The sequence below is a fragment of the Amphiprion ocellaris genome, chromosome 3, assembly GCF_022539595.1.
Source record: "Amphiprion ocellaris isolate individual 3 ecotype Okinawa chromosome 3, ASM2253959v1, whole genome shotgun sequence".
In the NCBI taxonomy this organism is placed as follows: domain Eukaryota; kingdom Metazoa; phylum Chordata; class Actinopteri; family Pomacentridae; genus Amphiprion; species Amphiprion ocellaris.
Window position 1 is genome coordinate 1,735,730 of NC_072768.1, and position 18,678 is coordinate 1,754,407.

The 18,678-nt window shown below is 40.4% G+C and overlaps 1 protein-coding gene across 3 annotated transcripts in view; it reads right to left on the bottom strand.

Moving 5' to 3' along the window:
- Nucleotides 1-18,093, bottom strand: part of fgd4a (FYVE, RhoGEF and PH domain containing 4a) — a 61,404-nt gene extending 43,311 nt beyond the window's left edge. The window contains exon 1 of one of the 3 annotated variants that reach the window (XM_023269123.3): nucleotides 17,799-18,093. In XM_023269123.3, the coding sequence (XP_023124891.1) occupies nucleotides 17,799-17,901 (103 nt within the window). In that variant the 5' untranslated portion in view covers nucleotides 17,902-18,093. Of the gene's footprint in view, nucleotides 1-10,930; nucleotides 10,968-11,140; nucleotides 11,450-17,798 lie in introns of those variants that run through there. The other 2 variants (XM_035947620.2, XM_023269124.3) reach the window with 2 other exon arrangements.
- Between the last annotated feature and the right edge of the window lie 585 nt (nucleotides 18,094-18,678).

Sequence of the window (18,678 nt, forward strand, 5' to 3'; positions counted from 1 at the left end):
TAATCAGAAAAGTATTTGGTGAAAGACTGGCACCTCTTACAGCCAATTTAAATCTGAAACTCTGAACAGAACCTTCACCTCTGGAGCAGATCAGCTGTGCATCCGTTGCCATAGTGATCAAGCCAATTTAAAAGTATGTAGTTTGCAGTCAGTGATAACTAACAAATGTCGCAATGCATATGATAAACTTGGAAAACATTCCTGACACACACAAAAAATGATCAATAATCAATGATAGGAAAGTTCCCCATAGATTTCTATGCAAAGTTTAAATTGTAATGACAGAAGTTTGGGGGAAAAAAAGGGCAAATATTGCAAAAAAGAAAAAAAAAGTTGGTGCATCAATAAAATAATACAAAGAAAATCAGGATGTTCAGTACATGAAGCTTCCACTGTGAGGAAGAAATGCAAAAGTGCAGCAGATAAAACCATAAAATCTGCATGCAGCGATGAGAAGACTATAGCATTCATCACATTATTACATAAATCAAAAATAAATACGATATTTCCATCATGTTTTCTGCATGCACTGTCTGGGGTTCTGCTCTGTCATCTTGTTGTGCCTTCTTGTTCTTCTTCTGCAATAACTTTCTGCCATCAGATTAAAGAAGTAGCAGACGCTTATCTTGATGCACCAACTGCAGAGCTGCAGCGGTGGAAATGCATGTTATTTTGCAGAGTTTGTGGCAATTAAATTTTATGCTAAATTTCAATGGAAACCTGCACTGAGCTCAAAGTACTGCTACTGTGTTAGAAAGTAGAAAATTGCCAGTAGAACTTTACAGAATGAGCAGAACCTGTCTGGGACTTTAGCACGTCTCAGGTCTTTGAAAGTCAGCAGTGAGTCAAATCTCACAGCAGTCAAATCCAGTTTAAGCCCCCGGTCTGCCTCAGGTTCAGCTCTCACATTCACAGCTCGTGTGAAACCCGCTAAAATGTCTTCATTTTGGGAACTAACAAGGTTGGGGTTTTTTTTAGGTTGATGACGTGCAAGTTTTTTTTTCCCACCAGCTGTAATGTGATTTCATAAGGCTCATAGTGCAACCAACCCGTAGAAAACCACCAAAAGAAGACAAACTAAAACTGCACTGCATGTAAAGAGAGTCTTCTCATGAATAGATGCTGTAGATGTTGTGTTATTCACATCGTCTTCCTTGAGCTCTCTATCAGCAGCAGAACAACACACCTACAGAACAGAGATCTCAGCTGTGGTTGGCTTTGGGGGCTGAAGTGTTGACACGGTGAGAAAGAGCACTCGACTGTTCTCAGACCTGTCAGAAAACATGACTTGCAGGCCCTGATGAGTGTTACAGAATTGCGTAGGGGGTAAAGTGTGGCTTTCACAAGCTTTGAAAACATGGTTTTAGTTGAGTATGATTCACGCACAAAAGCACACAAAGTCACACTGCTGGCACTGAGCTGTGAAAAAACTGTCTTCATGTCGAGGAGCCTTCACTCTGTCCATTATTGCTCTAACTCAGACTGGCAGCCATCACCCTCCTGACCTCCTCTTTATTCTTCTCTGTCACACACTAATCGACCCACCACCCCTCTTCTTTTTTTTTTTACCTCTTTTTCTCAGCCAGTTCTTCTACATCTATTTCTGTCCTCTTTTTCTTTTCACTTCCCAATTTCTAATGTTTAAACATCCAACACGGAGCCAGTCAGCCTCAGTATGAAGCTCCAACACCACCTACACGGCTAAGCCTCCATAACCTGCGCCGGACGTGAACACCCATTAAAATTAAATACTTTCAGCAGCTCCATGAAATGAGCTGCTCGCGCTCTCAGCCTCACACACACACACACACACACACACACACACACACACACACACACACACACACACACACACACACACACACACACACACACACACACACACACTTAAAACACACTCCAAGTCTGGCTGGGTCTTATTATACAGCACAGTAATTAGTGACTGGAAGGTCTAGAGAGCAATAACTATATCCAGACCTCACCATCAGCAGTGTGCAGCGCTTCCTGCACATTTCTGTGGACACTGTGTGTGTGTGTGTGTGTGTGTGTGCGTGTGTGTGTGTGTGTGTGTGTGTGTGTGTGTGTGAACTGCATGCAGGAAATCAGGGTGCTACAAAAATAACAGCATGTTCAGCTTCTTCCTGGCCATTTACTGCAGAGCTGTTATTGCAGACAGGTCAGTTTTTGCAGTGAACACACAGAAACATGCAAAGACACCTGCAGATTCAAAGTCGAGGAGGGTCTACGTGGCACGTTTAGGGATCCATAAATCAGAAATAGTTAAAAATCTGCCACTAATAAGCAACAGGAGAGAAACCAGCAGCCTTTACTGTGAGCACAGGGACTTCTACAGTTTTCTTTTAGAGGTTATTGGTCAGTTTTGGGCAAGTTACTCAAAAAATGTGCTCACTTACTTATTTACAAATTATGCATCAGAAAAAGCAAAATCATTCCAGAAACTGTCATGGACTGTGTGTGACCCCCCCATTCCTGTGGTTGGCTCACTGGTTTCTGCCTCTCTGTCTCTCTGCTGGGCTGGTGATCAGCGCAGAGGGAGAGCAGCTGTGACTATCCACACCTGTGGGGAATGACAATCACCACGGCTTTAAGAGTGAGTCCATGCTGCATGCAGTGTGGGATTGTACTGTTTGTGCAGTGGGAGTACTGTTGGTACGGAGGAGACCTCCAGCTAGAGGTCCTGGACCCCCGCCTAAGTCCTGAATCAGCACTGGCCTCCAGACAGAGGACGTGCCCCCCCCCCCCCCCCCCAGATGGCACCGATCAGCTCTGCCCCACAGCCGAACCTCCAGAGCCTGCCTGCCTTCCCCCCTTCCCTACTGGTGAGTTTTCTTGCCATAGTGGCTAATTATTGATTTTGTTAATCAGAAAGAAATCTGATTACACCCTCCTGTGTACCTCTCTGTGTATTTCTCACTTCGGGTTCTCAAGAATCACACTCACTGTAACAGAAACACTATATAAGAATACAAAAGCTATTCTACGTACTAGAGTTTCAAGGTATTTGCTCACATAAGCAGCTAAGTTTAGCTCAGACTGGTGAAGTGAATAACACTGATTCTGTTTATTCATAAGAGATGAAATATATTAGTCAAGGGAACAGTTAGTTTTTGAGGCATATGTGTTGGAAGCAGGAAAAGTGGCCAAATGTTTGGATGTGAGCGACTTCAATAAGGGACAAATTCTGACAGCTAGATGTCTCTAAAACAGCAGGTTTTGGGGGATATTCCTGGTATGCAGCTGTTATTAGTAATGTTCTGCTGTGAAATCATGAATCCTGGCATTCATGTGGATGTAATTTTATTACATATAACCTTTCTAAACATTAGTGCAGACCACATACTGCATGTTTCTCCATGGTAACTACATTTTCTAATGGCCTTCACCTGGATAATGCACCTCGTCACAGTGCAAAACTTGTTCAGCAAAGAGTTAAAGAACATGACAAAGCACAAGGGGAGACCTAAACAATATCCGGCGGGTGATTTTAATGTTGTTGCTGACCGGTGTACAGGCAAACTCTTAAAAATAAAATAAATCAGAGAATAAGCCAAGAGATTTCTATGAAGATAATATATATGTTTTATATCATGTGTTTATGTTAATGAATACTGACCAATAACATTTTCAAATATTATTATTTGTAAGAGTCTCAGGAATCAAATATTACTTAGGCTAAAATAGTTGTATTCTTAGTCACACTGTGTTTTTGCAGTCGAACTCTAGATGTGTCCAGAAAGTTCTAAAAAGAAATTTTTAAAAGGATCTCAGCTGACGTCTGTTAGCTAAATCATCCTAGTGAAGATTAAAGGTCAAATGATTAACCGACTAATCAGATTGTCACTATTTTGATAGTCAATTAATCAGTTTGTGTAATTTCTTATCAAAACAAGTCAAAATTCTCTCAGTTCCAGCTTCTTAAATGTGAATGTTTCCTGATTTCTTTACTCCTCTATTACAGTAAACTAAGTAGCTTTAGGTTGTGGACAAATTGACATTTGAAGCTTTTTCGCTGTTTTCTGACATTTTACAGATCAAACAACTGTTTGATTGATCAAGAAAGTCATCACCACAGCAGCTGACGATGAAAATAATTGTTAGTTGAAGCCCTTTATCAGGTCAGCGAGCTCATAAATCACTGGTGCACATGAAGAGCCTCCAATACTCTGCTCAGGATTATATAATTTCCCAGGAAGCTGCAGCACTAGATGACAGGTAATGAATCACATGAAAATCGTCTGTCAAGACTGTTCAGGCCAAAAACTGTCTGTGAGAACATCTAGACCACACACACAAATGTATTTTCAGCAGCATTTCTATTACTAGAGGTAGACTAGAATATATGAAGGTGCTGCAGGCCCTCAGTCTGCTAGAATACACCTTCATGGGCTTGTAGTTTTGTAATAATAAAGCAATACTGTCTCCTCTTGTCTTTTAGATCGTGTACTGAGTTTATTGATGATGTTTATGAACTGTTAATCTTCCAATTCAAGAAAACCACAGCTCAGGAGTTTAGAATAAAACTGGAGATCGTCCAATATCGTGATGTTTGCATCCAGGCTTGACAACCGTGATGTGGGACCTAATTAAGCACTACTGTTAATGTCTTAACCAAAAGTGACAGTGGAGGATATTAAAAGAAGCCCTCTAACTATTTAGTCACATCTATCCCAGTGTTCAGTCCCTGTCGGCTTCCTAATCGCTGCTAAGTCCGTTACAGACTCTCAGGATTTGTGAGACTGATTATGAAAGCAATGTTTAGTCTAATTTGGGCTATTTGGGGAAAAATGTGCTACTATTCTCTCAGAATTAATGCTATGATATACACAGAGGAGTTATGTGACACATCAGCAGAACATCTGGCATTCCTGGCAGCGGTTCTTAGTGGAGAGTTCACTTTTACAAGAAAATGACTGAGGGTGGAGAAAACATGCGAATATTATGTTAGCAAATGAGACTTTCTTAACGCACTCATTGATTATCACCAGAAGGATGTCCTGTTGTTTCCACGGCGACACTTAAAAGACGTATTGGTTGTCAGACAGTGACTGCTCACAGCCGTGCATGCAGCCGCTACTGTCATGCAGATGCACGCTGCCTCCTTTAAAGACAGTCCACAAATCCATGGATCTTATTTACTCTGGGTTCATGCACGGAGTCTGCACAACACGCACACACACTCACACACTCCCGCACACGCACACACAAACACAAACTCCAGCTAATTTAAACTCTATCTGTTGGTATCAATTCAAAAGTGATAAAATACATCATGAAAGATTATTACTACAGACGTTTTCTCTGCCAGCAGCATTAAACGCTCCTTCACTTTATTACTATAAAAATACTCATTAGAGCCACTTTAGGGCTCTGGCCAAAATCCAGTTGAGTGTATCTGTAGAAAACTTTAAAATATATCCTCCTGGACAGACTTAATTTTCTATATTCAACCTGTCAAAGCTGCTCACATTTTTCTATATATGACAGAAGCATGAAAATGAAAAGAAACACCTTCAATTTAAACTGATTTCAAAGGACTAAAACTTACCTGGTTTAGTTGACTTTTAAAACTTAAATTCCCATATTCCATATTTATTGTTTTTCATATCTGGTGACCTTACTTTCAAGCCTGTAACCGTAGAATATATGTGCATGTATTTCCTCCTGTCTGATGCCTCACTACCTTCCTCCCACACACTGCCCATTTCACACTTCTTTTTTTCTACCTCCTCACAGCTGCAGCTGGCATTTTCCCTTTCCTCTCGCCATCTCCCCTGTCTCTCTATCGCATCCATTTACCTCTCGGTTACTCCATTCCATCTCTCCCTCACACCATCCATCTCTTTTGGCCTGAGAATAGAGGAGAGGGGAGGAGAGTGTTGTGGCTCTGGGCCATTACCCTTCATGTCTCTATACGTACAAAAACCCCACAGACCTCCCACGTACGCACCATTAATTAAACCCACATCACTGAAAATGAGCATGTTTTTCTGACAGACACACATTGAGCCCCTCGCTGTTTTTATTGACCGTGCACATTATGAAGGTCAGTGATGAATGATGGGTTTTGTCTGCACACACACACTTACAAGAACAAAAGCTGCAAAGACACAACAAACAAGGTCCAGAAGCTAAAGCACCATCTCTACAGCAGCGAGGCACATCTGACATGAGAGCCCCACAGGCAACAACCAGTCGGCATCTACCCTCGTGTCACAGCGACAATCCACCCTGGACTGGTTCCCATAATCAGGCTGGCACGCAGATCATCATGCCAACCCTGCTGTCAATCTGCCCCCTAAGAAAAAAAAAAAACATTAAAAAACGGCTAAAATCAATACTGATCGTAGGGCGATGGTTCCAAGCAGCACTGCAAGTGAGATAATAACACGGCCAGACAATATCGTGTATCCAGACACCAAATTGATTAAACAATTAGTTTACTGAGAGCGAGAAAAGCATCTTGGCGCAGAAGATGCTTGGATGCCTTCATTATCCACCTTATCTTCCCCATCTTTCCTGGCAGTAAACACACAGAAGAAATCCCACCATAATCCAGCCTGAGTTAACAATAAGAGTAGAGAGGGATCACTGAGGGCGATAAGGACTTCATTATTTTCATGTCTGTGAGCAGCACCAACACGTGTGTGTGTGTGTGTGTGTGTGTGTTTAAAGCTGTTGATCTTATAAAAAAGGTCATGTTCTGAAGCCAAGTGCCATTCAGTCATGTATTGCTGACTTCTCTTTGCACGCAGGTGAAACACTGAAAGTGTTGTGTGAAAATCCCTCCTGCTACGGATCTGCTCTGCCGGCTTCAATTACTATTCTGTGAACGCTTTGCAAATCACGTCCTGGCTAACAGGATTGATTACGTTCCCCTTTCCACCATTTAACTCTCTCAATCTCATCTCAACCTGCTGGGCTGATCAGTGCTCAGCTCTGACGGATTGCAGGCAGCGTGGGATGCTGACATTTCACACTGAGGCGTTCAAATATACAACGTCTTCTTTCACAGTCTGGCACAGTGGAGAAATCTAAGGTGTAAATATATAAAGCAGTGATAAATGAATGTTAATTTGCGGCTTTCGGTTCAGGTGTTGTGCGTACGGCCTTGCTGTTGAAATGAACAGAATCTATGCTTATAATATCAGCGACACCTGTGACGAATAAGCATGTCCTGGGCTGAAGCACAACATTCTGCTTGGTGTTTTTGCACATCAGCAGCCCTCAGGTGGCCACAGACAAAACTGCATACAGCAGCTTCTTCCTTTTCCCCTCTAGAAAACATCCAGTAGCATTTATGTGTGAGGCCCGTTCAGCAGGAAGATGTTGAATTTTATGCATTAGGAAACAAGAATGCAGAAGGAAAAAAATCTTGTGTGTGTGTAAATTTCACTGAGATAAGCACAACAAAATCCTGTATCCAGCTCACAACTATGCTGACAACCAAAACATAAAGCAACATTTTTGATAACGGAGGTGGGAAGGAATGGGTAAGCTCTGGTAGATTAGATAGTGGAGCATGGTTGTGCAAAGAACAACACAAAAAAAGCATTAAATCCTCAAGGAAATCTGTGAGACAATATATATAAATAAATAAATATATATGATATATGCACATCTGAATGCAGTCTTAAATGTATCCCCTTGACAAATATATTCCTCTACCTGTCTTTTAAAGCTCAAGAATGCACCTCCAGTTGCTTCTCGCTAAACAATCACGAGCTTGATGACAGAAGTGTGGTATGTTAGCTGGAATGGTGATCAATAGTGAGAGAAAGAGCCAAAGATAGAGGCAAAAAAAAAGAGAGAGAGAGAAGCTTTAGAGGAAAAAAAGAGCAAACAGATGATGTAGGAAGGACAGAATTCTTTTCTCTAGGAGGAAGAAAAGATGTTGACAACCAAATAAAAACAAACAAATGGTGCTAAATCTGGCTCAGCATCTTCACATGATACCCCGTCCAGGTGCAACATTCTGTCTTGTTGAAGCTCATATAAAAGCTTCAGCATGACCAAAATAAGGAAGTAAGATCAACCAGTAAAACCCCTAAAAAACTATGCAGACTACATAATACAAACCAGAAAATGTGGATGAAACGCATAGAGTCTCACTAGAAAATACTCTGAGACCTGTGATAAAGCAGAAGTTAAAGAGTATGTCTTATCATCATCATAAATGTCTGGACATGATTTAATTGCAGCTCAGACAGTAGTGAGAGTCTTTTCTGGGCCATAATATTAGCCACAGATACTAACCGACCAACACAGCTATATTCAGATTGTTGGTTATTACAAAACACACACATCCTTCATTAGCAGCTGACACTGATTACTGTTGAACATTTATTAGAACAAAAACCACACCAAGCAGAGTCATGACTAACACATACGTCTATCATGTATTTATGAATGAAAAATGTTCATGTAACTGTTTTTGTAGCTGTTTTTTGTAGAGCAGAATTGAATTAGCTCGAGTCTAAATTAAAATGTTTTATACATGACTGTCAAATGCATCATATCTCTCTGATTAAAGACCTTTTCATATGATTTCAATATCTATCTATCTATCTATCTATCTATCTATCTATCTATCTATCTATCTATCTATCTATCTATCTATCTATCTATCTATCTATCTATCTATCTATCTATCTATCTATCTATCTATCTATCTATCTATCTATCTTGTAGCTCGTCACATTTTCACATTTTTGTAGAGCAGCATCACTAGAACTCATCCTGCATGTCTCACACTGAGCAGTGATCTTCTCACTAAAACGTTGTACTGCAGGAATAATTAACACTTCTGACTGAGCCAGGGAGAACGAGTGTCACCACTGTATATCTGTTTAATTTATCAGTTTTTTGTAGATTGTCAGCAGCCTGCTGCCTCAGTACCACCACTCTCCCCACAACTAAGGCGAGGGAGAGGCTCCCTAGTCCACAGGTAACAAGCTGTAGAAGCTGCTAGAAGTAAAGTAGGCTCACTAACATCTATCTATCTATCTATCTATCTATCTATCTATCTATCTATCTATCTATCTATCTATCTATCTATCTATCTATCTATCTATCTATCTATCTATCTATCTATCTATCTATCTATCTATCTATCTATCTATCTATCTATCTATCTATCCATCCATCCATTATCTATACACCGCTTAATCCTCACTAGGGTCGCGGGGGGGGCTGGAGCCTATCCCAGCTGACTCGGGCGAAGGCAGGGGACACCCTGGACAGGTCGCCAGTCTGTCGCAGGGCTACATACAAAGACAAACAAGCACTCTCACATTCACACCTACGGGCACTTTAGAATAATCAATTAACCTCAGCATATTTTTGGACTGTGGGAGGAAGCCGGAGTACCCGGAGAGAACCCACGCATGCACAGGGAGAACATGCAAACTCCATGCAGAAAGATCCCGGGAAAGCCGGGACGCGAACCAGGGATCTTCTTGCTGCAAGGCGAAAGTGCTAACCACTACGCCACTGTGCAGCTCTATCTATCTATCTAGCTCGAAAATTCGCCTTTTCTGCCATTGAAAGCTATAATAAATCATCATAACGCATAATATATACAATAAAAAGTCAATAGTTTAGACACACCTTCTCATTCAATGCTTTTTATTTGTTGATATTGTTTGCTACATTGTAGATTAATACTGAAGATTAACACTTTTTTGTTTACAACATAATTCCATATGTATTCTTTTAGAGTTTTGATGTCTTCAGTATTAATCTACAATAATTAAATAAAAACCATTGAATTAGGTGTGTCCATATATATTGTAATATCGTCATTCAGTCCAATACATCTCAGATAAGCTCATTTATCACCTTCCTCCTGCTATTGACTACTCACTGAACCTATTAACATCAATAATACTGACCATAAATTATCATAAAGTAAGAGGAAACTCAAATTTCACAAACACACATCTCAAACTTTCCCCAAACTAGACTTTCTTTTTAAAGCTCCAGTGAAACTACAAAATGAAGCCAGCTAAATACGCACCCTCTCCCACGTTGAAACAATAAGTATGGTGAAAGGACGAGGGCACGCTGGCGTTCCCAGCCTTTTCCTTCCTGCCATGGAGAATGAAAGCAGAATGCCTCACACTGTTTTCTCTGTAGTCCACTATTAAAGAAGGGTGACTCAAACCCACTCACCCACCGTACACGGCATCCCAGAAAAAGATGCACAGCTGAGGGGGCTGCGATGCTACAACACACATCCTCATTTCCAATGCACTACTGCACCAACACAGTCGGCTAACGGGGGCCGATGGGGATGCTGCCAAAAGGCCAGAGTGGTTGGAAGAGAGTCTTAAGAGGGGGGCAACGGTTCCCAGGCCTCCGAGAACAAAACTGTCCCTTTTTTCCCAGCATGGTGGATTTAAATGCTCCCTCACATGGAGAGCAGCGCAGCGGCTCAGTGAATCACCACTCAGAGCACTGAACATGACCAGTAATAGAGTCAGCGTGCATTTACCAAACATTCATGTTGGTAAACTGCTGACTGCTAACAGAACCTCATTAAAATGAGAATTACACACGTATGCTGCAGAGAGGAGGAAGCTTTTAAGGTAATTTGTTTTGCGCAGCAACAGCATTTCCAAGAAACACATGGTCAAGAGGAACAGCAGCACAATTAATGGCCTTTGTGGGAGTGAAGATGAAGAACATCAGAAACTGGATCTTGCTTTCTGGCTGAAAAGACGATGAGCTGAATGCCAGTCAGACAGAGCAGCGGTGAACGAATCGAGGGGAAGTTTAATGGTGATGAAAAATGAGTCACAGATGAGTTTTGTGAGAGGATGGGCAGGAAAAATACAACTTCTAACATAATCTCATCCCTGTACTTTTTAAATGTCTGCATGAATCCAAAGAGGGAGGTGTCAGATCTTACCATAACAGCAGAGAAGACACATCTTTGAGTTTTTACCTTTCCGGCTCCAAAACCAATACTTGCGGCGTCGTTTCATTATCAGTCCACTGTCTTTCATTTTGAAAAAGAATGGAAAAAGAAACCCCAGATCTCCTTCTAACACATATATTCAACTATTTAAAGCGTTCATCTTCAGTGCAATGTGTTGTCCAGGATGTAAGGATCACCTACCCGAAGGAACATGTCTCAGACGGGACCTCCGGTATCTACTGGAGAGGCAATCCATGCTGAGTCCGTGTAAGAAATGACAGCGACAGTTTCCCTTTCTACATGAAAAGCGTCTTAAAATACCCCTCTGGTTGGTACTTTCTCCTCTTCCTTCCTTCCTCTACCTCAGTGCACTAACAGGCAGAGGAGATCCTTTGACAGGAACTATTCTGTACTAAACTACACCTCAAGTGAAGAAAAACAAGCCTGAAGCTGAAGATGAATCATCCAGACACTGACACCTTCACATCTCTCCCTCCTCTTGCACACAGGATGTTGTAAATTTCGTAAAAGGTGAAAAAAAAGGTTTCTCCATATTTTCCTCTGTGTGAAATGACTTCCTCAAAGCGTCCCCTGGTTCCTCGGTGCCCAGCAGGCCAAAGCAACAGGTCTGAATCCTGCTTTTCTGAGCGTCGGGCTGAGCCTGGAAGGTGACAGAGTACAGTAGCTTTCTGGGAAGACCCTTTTCGGCTAACAATGCCAGTCAGGAGGTGGGGAGGGAAACGACACTCACTGCAATCAGGAAGCTCTGGCTGGTGCATGGAAATAACAGCGTCCGGGTGGAAACGCGGCAGGCATTTAGGTTTGGAGTGACTGAGCATTCTGGGATTCAGTGTATCAAACCCAGGTGATAAGGTTGGAAGGTAAAACAGAAATACATTTATAATAAACTAGAAATCCTATTAGAGAACAGGCTGACCTCGAATGGTGACTGATATAGAAAGTGACTTTACGCTACCCGCCCACTTTTCTGAGGAAATTCTACACATTTTCATACAAACAGTCTAAAAGTAGCTCATTGTTAGTTTCCTCTTTCCTTCTCATTGTTTTTCCTGCAGGCTTGTCCCCCCTGTCTTCTCAGAATCACAGGAATAGTGTGTTTGTATGTGTTTGTGTCACAGAAATACACTGAAAAAAAAGAACTGTTGAATCAGCTTAAATGAATTAAGTTAAAAATTAATATGAATGCTGTTGATTTAAGTTAAATGTACTTAAAATATTTGAGTCCTCTTAAATGAACGGCTCACATCGCTGCAACTTCATTTGAAGGAATAGTAGCTCGACGTTTCCAAGCATTTCTGTACCCAAACATAAGAAGCTAAAATGAATTTTGTCATTAGTTATCGTCACTTCCTTTTCTTTACTCTGTAATCCTACTTCTTTTTAAAGTTTGAGGAAACATAGATGTTAGAGTGCTAAAGAAACAACAAAGCTATTATTTACTGTTTATTTACAGTTCACAGTATATTTTCAAGTTGATAGATTCCACAAACATGCCTTTGCCAAAGCAGAAACTTTACTTAACTTTACAGCTAAAATACACTTTTTACAGTGTATAATGACGACACAATATTGGCTGATTTTATGAAGACAAACCTGCAGATTTTTTTTCTTAACTGATTAGGGAGCAGCTGCACAGTATAACGCCAGAATATAGTCCACATTTCTCTGCATCACACTCTAATCAACCTTCAACTCTTTCACCCTGATGGCTACAACATTTCTGGGCATTTACTGCCCCCTACTGGAACATCTGCAAACTGCACCAGTACCTTCCGTAATGCCCATATGTAAAAAGTACGTGTGTGCAACTGCTGAGGTTCATTGCACAAACACACTCAGGTATTAGACACTTCCTGCTGCACACACCCACTGTGATTATCAGCTGAACAAACCAACACCCACCTCCACACCTTGTGGAATCACAGTCTGAGACGTCTCTAGACAAACGGCAAACTCGGGGAAAAGACCCACATGATGAAAAAAAGTAGCTCTGTGTTTTAACAAAGATCAATAACAGGTTTGGTAAGGAGGTGGATTTTAGCCAATATTCAACAGTTATCTCATGACAACACCAGACCTTTGAACATTGGTGCAAAACATCTGATAAAATTTAAAAATCAAAGTGATGAAGATCAATACATTGACAGAATATCAGGATGTTCTGAATGTACAAAGAACAAAGAGGGAACAGAATATATTCAGAGAGCATAGCAAACAACAGGAGCAGGAAAATGTGTGAAAGACATCAATTTTAACTCAAACTGGGCTTTCTGATAGATATCCAGGAATAACTGTGTTGTGTGGTTTCAGTTTCTGTCTCATCTTTTTGTTTTTTCACTCTCAAAGCAAGAAAACCTGAGAAGGCTGAGCAGATGAAATGTTCTCAGTAATAAACAGGTATACTGCTTCTCTGCTTTAACACACTATATCTTGTCTTGTGGCTTAAAAAGTTGAATCCGTGCACTCAGTCTCAGACAGAATGCTAAATTTAAAATTCCAAGTCCATTTTAAATTATAGTTTTGGTTGAATTTCAATACACTGTATGGTGCTTCAGTTATTTTCCAATTTCTAAATGTTTTTGAATCTACCTGAGCATGATTCAAACAAGGGCTAAACAAGCTGGGGAAAATATGTAATTGTGAATATTGTCATAGATATTGTGACTGCTCTGACTGTTTTAAAGTCAAAAGTCAGTACTATATTCATTGCGGAACAGTTGTAAACATATGATTGAACATTAACACGTATAACAACACCAAAAGTGTGATTGTCACAGCAGGAGGATGGCTAAGACTTGCAAAACCATTGATAGGACAGTTTAATCCCTGGGTCAGACAGGTTTCATAGTATAAATTTAATATTGTAATTTTCAGCTTTTGCCATTTCTAGCATCTAAATGCTTCTGGAAACAAGGATAGTGAGAATAAACCATAACAATAAAGACTAATTTTTTTTTTTCAGATACTAATATACATTTGTTTAGTGGAGCTCCAATTAAAATCATTCTTTTATATGTATACCTGTAGATACATAAATTAAGTTACTATGTTTTATTATGACAATCATAGTGACCTATACTTGTGTAGCACAAAAACATCATAGTATAGTAAATATAGATATTAGGAAGAACTACATTTATGAAAGTAAACATGTGCTTCTGGTTCATGTGGGAATTCTTTATCTTCTCAGCCTGGTTTCTATTGTAAGAGGCTGAGATTCCTGTTCTCATCTCAACTTATTTACAAAATGTAACTTTAGTGTAACCACAGAGTTAGGAGAAATGAAAATGCTTTCCAACAGGCCTTCTAGAACTCAAAAACCGCTCCATAGCCAGGGCTGTGATTTGTGGCTGGTTTGTAATGATGTGTTAGAGCAAAGCATGGCACATAAAAAGTAATCATCTTTAGGCCACCATGCACTGAGCTGCACTATTGAGTGGAGTGAGTTAAAGCCAGTGGAGGACAGTAAGAGGGTTCAGCTGTGGATGAATGGACATCAGTGCAGCAGAACAATAGCAGCAGCAGCAGCAGCAGCAGCAGGCTAGCAGCCACACAGCTTCTGATTCATACAGTCCCACTGCTTCTGTCCCAGCAGAGAGCGAAAACAAACAGCTCCATTGTTGAGACTGACACAGCTGTCTTCACAGTAACATCAGCACAAGCCTGCATGTTTTAAAGCTACTGGGACCAAACTGTGAACACATGACCGAACATGTAGAACTGTGCTTTGGTGGGATGTTTACGAGGGAAAGACGCAGCAGAGAAAACAGATTACTTATTGCAAACTTGACAGATACAATTCCACCTCTATCCAAAGAGAGCACAGTGCTGATATTTATATTTCACGTTTGTGCAACTCAAATCTGTTCCACTGACAAGACGAGACAGGCGCTGACAGATTGTGGTCTACATTCAAATGAAAACACAGCAAACATAATGGCTTATTTTCATACCATTTATCCAGGAAGATGGGATCAAAATAGACAGAAATGAAAACAAAGCAGCTTCTCCAGCGTAAAATAAGCTCCTGAAGGGCCAGTGAATCTTCCAGGCGGACAGAGACAGAGCATGACAGATGATTAAAAGTAAAAAATTGCTTCTCTGCTGAAATTCAGATGATATTTGTGGCCAGCCATAATAAAAAACACTGGATCATTAGGAGTCAGACTAAACTGAATGAAAGCAGTAACTCCTAACTGTGGCAATGGAGGTTTACTTATTGGTTGGATTCAGTGCTTTAACTGGATAAAATCCTCCACAGATTCATGATTTGTTTGAAGTAGCACAGTAGGACATGGATGATGATAGAAAACCACAAATCCTATTAATTCTTGGAAGAGATCCGCCTTACTGGATTAAAAGTGTGCATTGATTAGCCAAAGCTTCATATTGACCACATTATTATTTATGGCCACACTAAAACCTTGGATTCAGCGCCACATTTTTTTCTTATCTCTTGGCCAAACAAAAAAGCAGATGAAACAAAAGCACAAAATGCACTCTGTAGTCTCTACAACAAGGTTGTCAAACTCATTCTAGTTCAGGTTCCAGATTAAGCTCAATTTGATCTCAAGTGGGGCGGACCAGTAAAATCACAGCATAATAACCTATGAATAACCACAACTCGAAAGTTTAATTACAGGTATCTGGATCTGAACAATATAGTATTGTACTTTATGATCAAAATGACAAGTCAGACAAAAAAAAACAAACAAAAAAGCCGCCAAAAACAAGACAAAATATTCCAAAAATGAGACACTAAATGACAAAAAAAGAAAAAAAAAGAAAAAATATGAGACAAACAACACGAAACAAAACAAAAAAAGAGACAAAAAATTTGACAAAAAAGTTACAAAGTGACAAAAAAAATGGACAAACAACAAAAATTAGACAACAAACTATACAAATGACAAGACAAAAAAATGACAAAAGCAAGAAACAAAACAGCAAAAAAGTAGACAACGCAAGCGAGACAAAAAGGAAACACAAAATGACATAAACCAGAAACATAACGAGACAAATGACAAAAGTCAGACAAAAAAAACAACAAAAAACAAACTATTACAAAAATGAGACACAAAACAACAAAAGAACAATGAACAATCTAGTATTTTACTTTATGATAAAACATCTTGTCATGGTCTAGAAATGATTTTAAATTTATAGTTTTACTAATTTACAATCTGCAGTTAATGTCTTCTCTGGAATTTTTACACTTTGAGGGCCTGATTGGACCCTCTGGAGGACCACTTTTGGCCCACGGGCCTCATGTTGGACACCCTTGATCTACAGTATGAGGTGATATTGCGCAATACAAGTGGAAGCTGCTGTGATGAACACACATTTTTCAGAATATGGCTCCAGTATTGCACAAATGCTGTGATTCACTGACAGATAACATCCCTGCTGGTCTTCACCTCACTTCCTGTCTTACATCTTATTACCCTCAGACCTGCTGAAGCCACTCACCTGATCTCAGCAGTCGGTGGCACAGAGCAAAGTTCACATCTTACAGTGTCTTCGGCTGCGTGTTTGCACAAGTACACTGCAGAGTTTGCGAGATAAGACAAGTGGTGCGGGGCCTCCTGTGTCCGTTGGGTCACGCCTGAACAGAAGACTGACATGTATTTGGATTCATTTTTGGTTGAGGAATATGGAAAGTGAAATTTGGAGCAAGGCCTGGGCAAATGTTCAGTTACAGCTGCCACGATGCAGCTCTGAGGGATCCATCTGGAAGTCAGTAAGGAGACGGGCTGTGGTACAAAATGCATGGAAGTCTGTAGAGAAACTGTTCTTAAAACCTGAGCAGACGGGCCTCGCTGCAATTTCATTTTAAGGAATAGTAGCTCGACGTTTCCAAGTATATCTTTACCCAAACATAAAAGGATAAAAACAATTCTGTCATTAGTTATCATCACTTCCTTTTCTTTACACTGTAATACTACTTTTAAAAAAAAAAAAGGTCACTGAGTTGCATTACAAAAGCTTGAAGGAACATAGATGTTACAGTGCTAAAGGAGGAGTAAAGCCAATATTCACAGTTTTGCTGATATTAAAACACCAGTTTAAAGGCACAAAATATATTTTCAAATTGACAGAATCCACAAACATGCCTTTACCAAAGCAAAAACTTTACAACTCAAATACACTTTAATAACTACAATTACGACACAATATCGGCTGATTTTTTTGGAGACAAACCTGCAGATTTTTTCCTTAATTGATTTGGAAGCAACTAAAGAGTGTAACGCTGGGATACAGAGTACGTTTCTCTCAACCTTCAACTCTTCCACCCTGATGTGTAAAACATTTCTGAGCATTGATGAACACTATGATGAACACAGAATACATGGGAGTCTGTTGATAACTGTCCTTGCATCCTGAGCAGACAGGGTTCTAGGACCTGGAATGAGTGGTGTTCTCCAGAATGAAAGGAAAACATGCCCTCCAGCCTGCAATGGTTACACAACAGGTTGGGGCTTGCCTTTGAAAGCCTTCATTCCTGCTGAGCAGTCAGTAAGTCAGCAGTGGTGTGTAAACAGGCTGTAATGTAGGTGTGTAGCTGCAGTCTGACTATTCCATGCTTTCCCAACCACACCGACCAAAACACACGATGGATAAAACACAGGATCTCTGACAGCCACAAAGTTCCAGCACTGGGTCACTGTGATCCCAGATTGGAAACGCACAGGACGCACATGGAACCTTTATTCTTAATATTAAATAAACTATCAAAACCAGACCAGATCAAATACACAACATGAACAAAAAACAGCAGTAGATGACAGTTCTAGTACTTAATTATGAAAGCTGCTTCCCAACATTCCCATGAACTTACCTGTTTCATTTGGATCCGGGAAATCCAAACTTCGTTGTTTCCTCCGAAAAGCGACTCTGCTGAAGCCGTCCATGTCTCTCTGGTGTACCGACGGTTCACGCATCCGGATCCTTGAGTGAAAAGCTTTTTAAAGAGGCAAAGCGACCTAGAGAAGTTGGAAAAACACAATCCTCCTGTTACAGTAAACTGGTCCAGCTGCACGTCAGCAGCCCATGCGTCCTCTGATCAGTCTGTCAATGAATTACTTAAAATCACTAAAAAAGAGAGAGAGGGACAGAGAGGGAGCGTAAAGAAACGCAGCAAACTGTACACAGGAGACACGGATCTCCATCCAATGTCACCTTGCTGGTGGTGTTTCTCCTCCTGGAGCCCCGCCCGCCTCCCAAACCTCCTTATTACCATACCCAGACAATGTTCACTCTGTGGCACGGACGCATACTTGACACACACACACACACACACACACACACACACACACACACACACACACACACACAGGAAAAACACGTGACAAACTACAAGAAAAATTCTTGTGTCAATATTTTTCCAATAATAACTTTATTAAATTGGATAATGCTCATCCCAAGCATGCTTAAATAGTCATTTGATTGATAGCTGAGTCTAAAATAAACGTAATAGGACCAAATATTGTCACTGATCAACTATGAATTTCATTTCTGCTCTTATCTTTATGTGAGAGGGGAATAGAAAACTTCCCGTGTCCAGTGTTAATACACTCAGGAAAAGAACATATTTTCTGTCAGATGCTGCTGATGTCTCTCCTGTGGTCTAGAAATCACTACTTAAGAGGCTACAATATTGTTTGTAATAAAAATATTCAGGTTAAAGCCATACAGTGTTATACACTACTGTTCAAAAG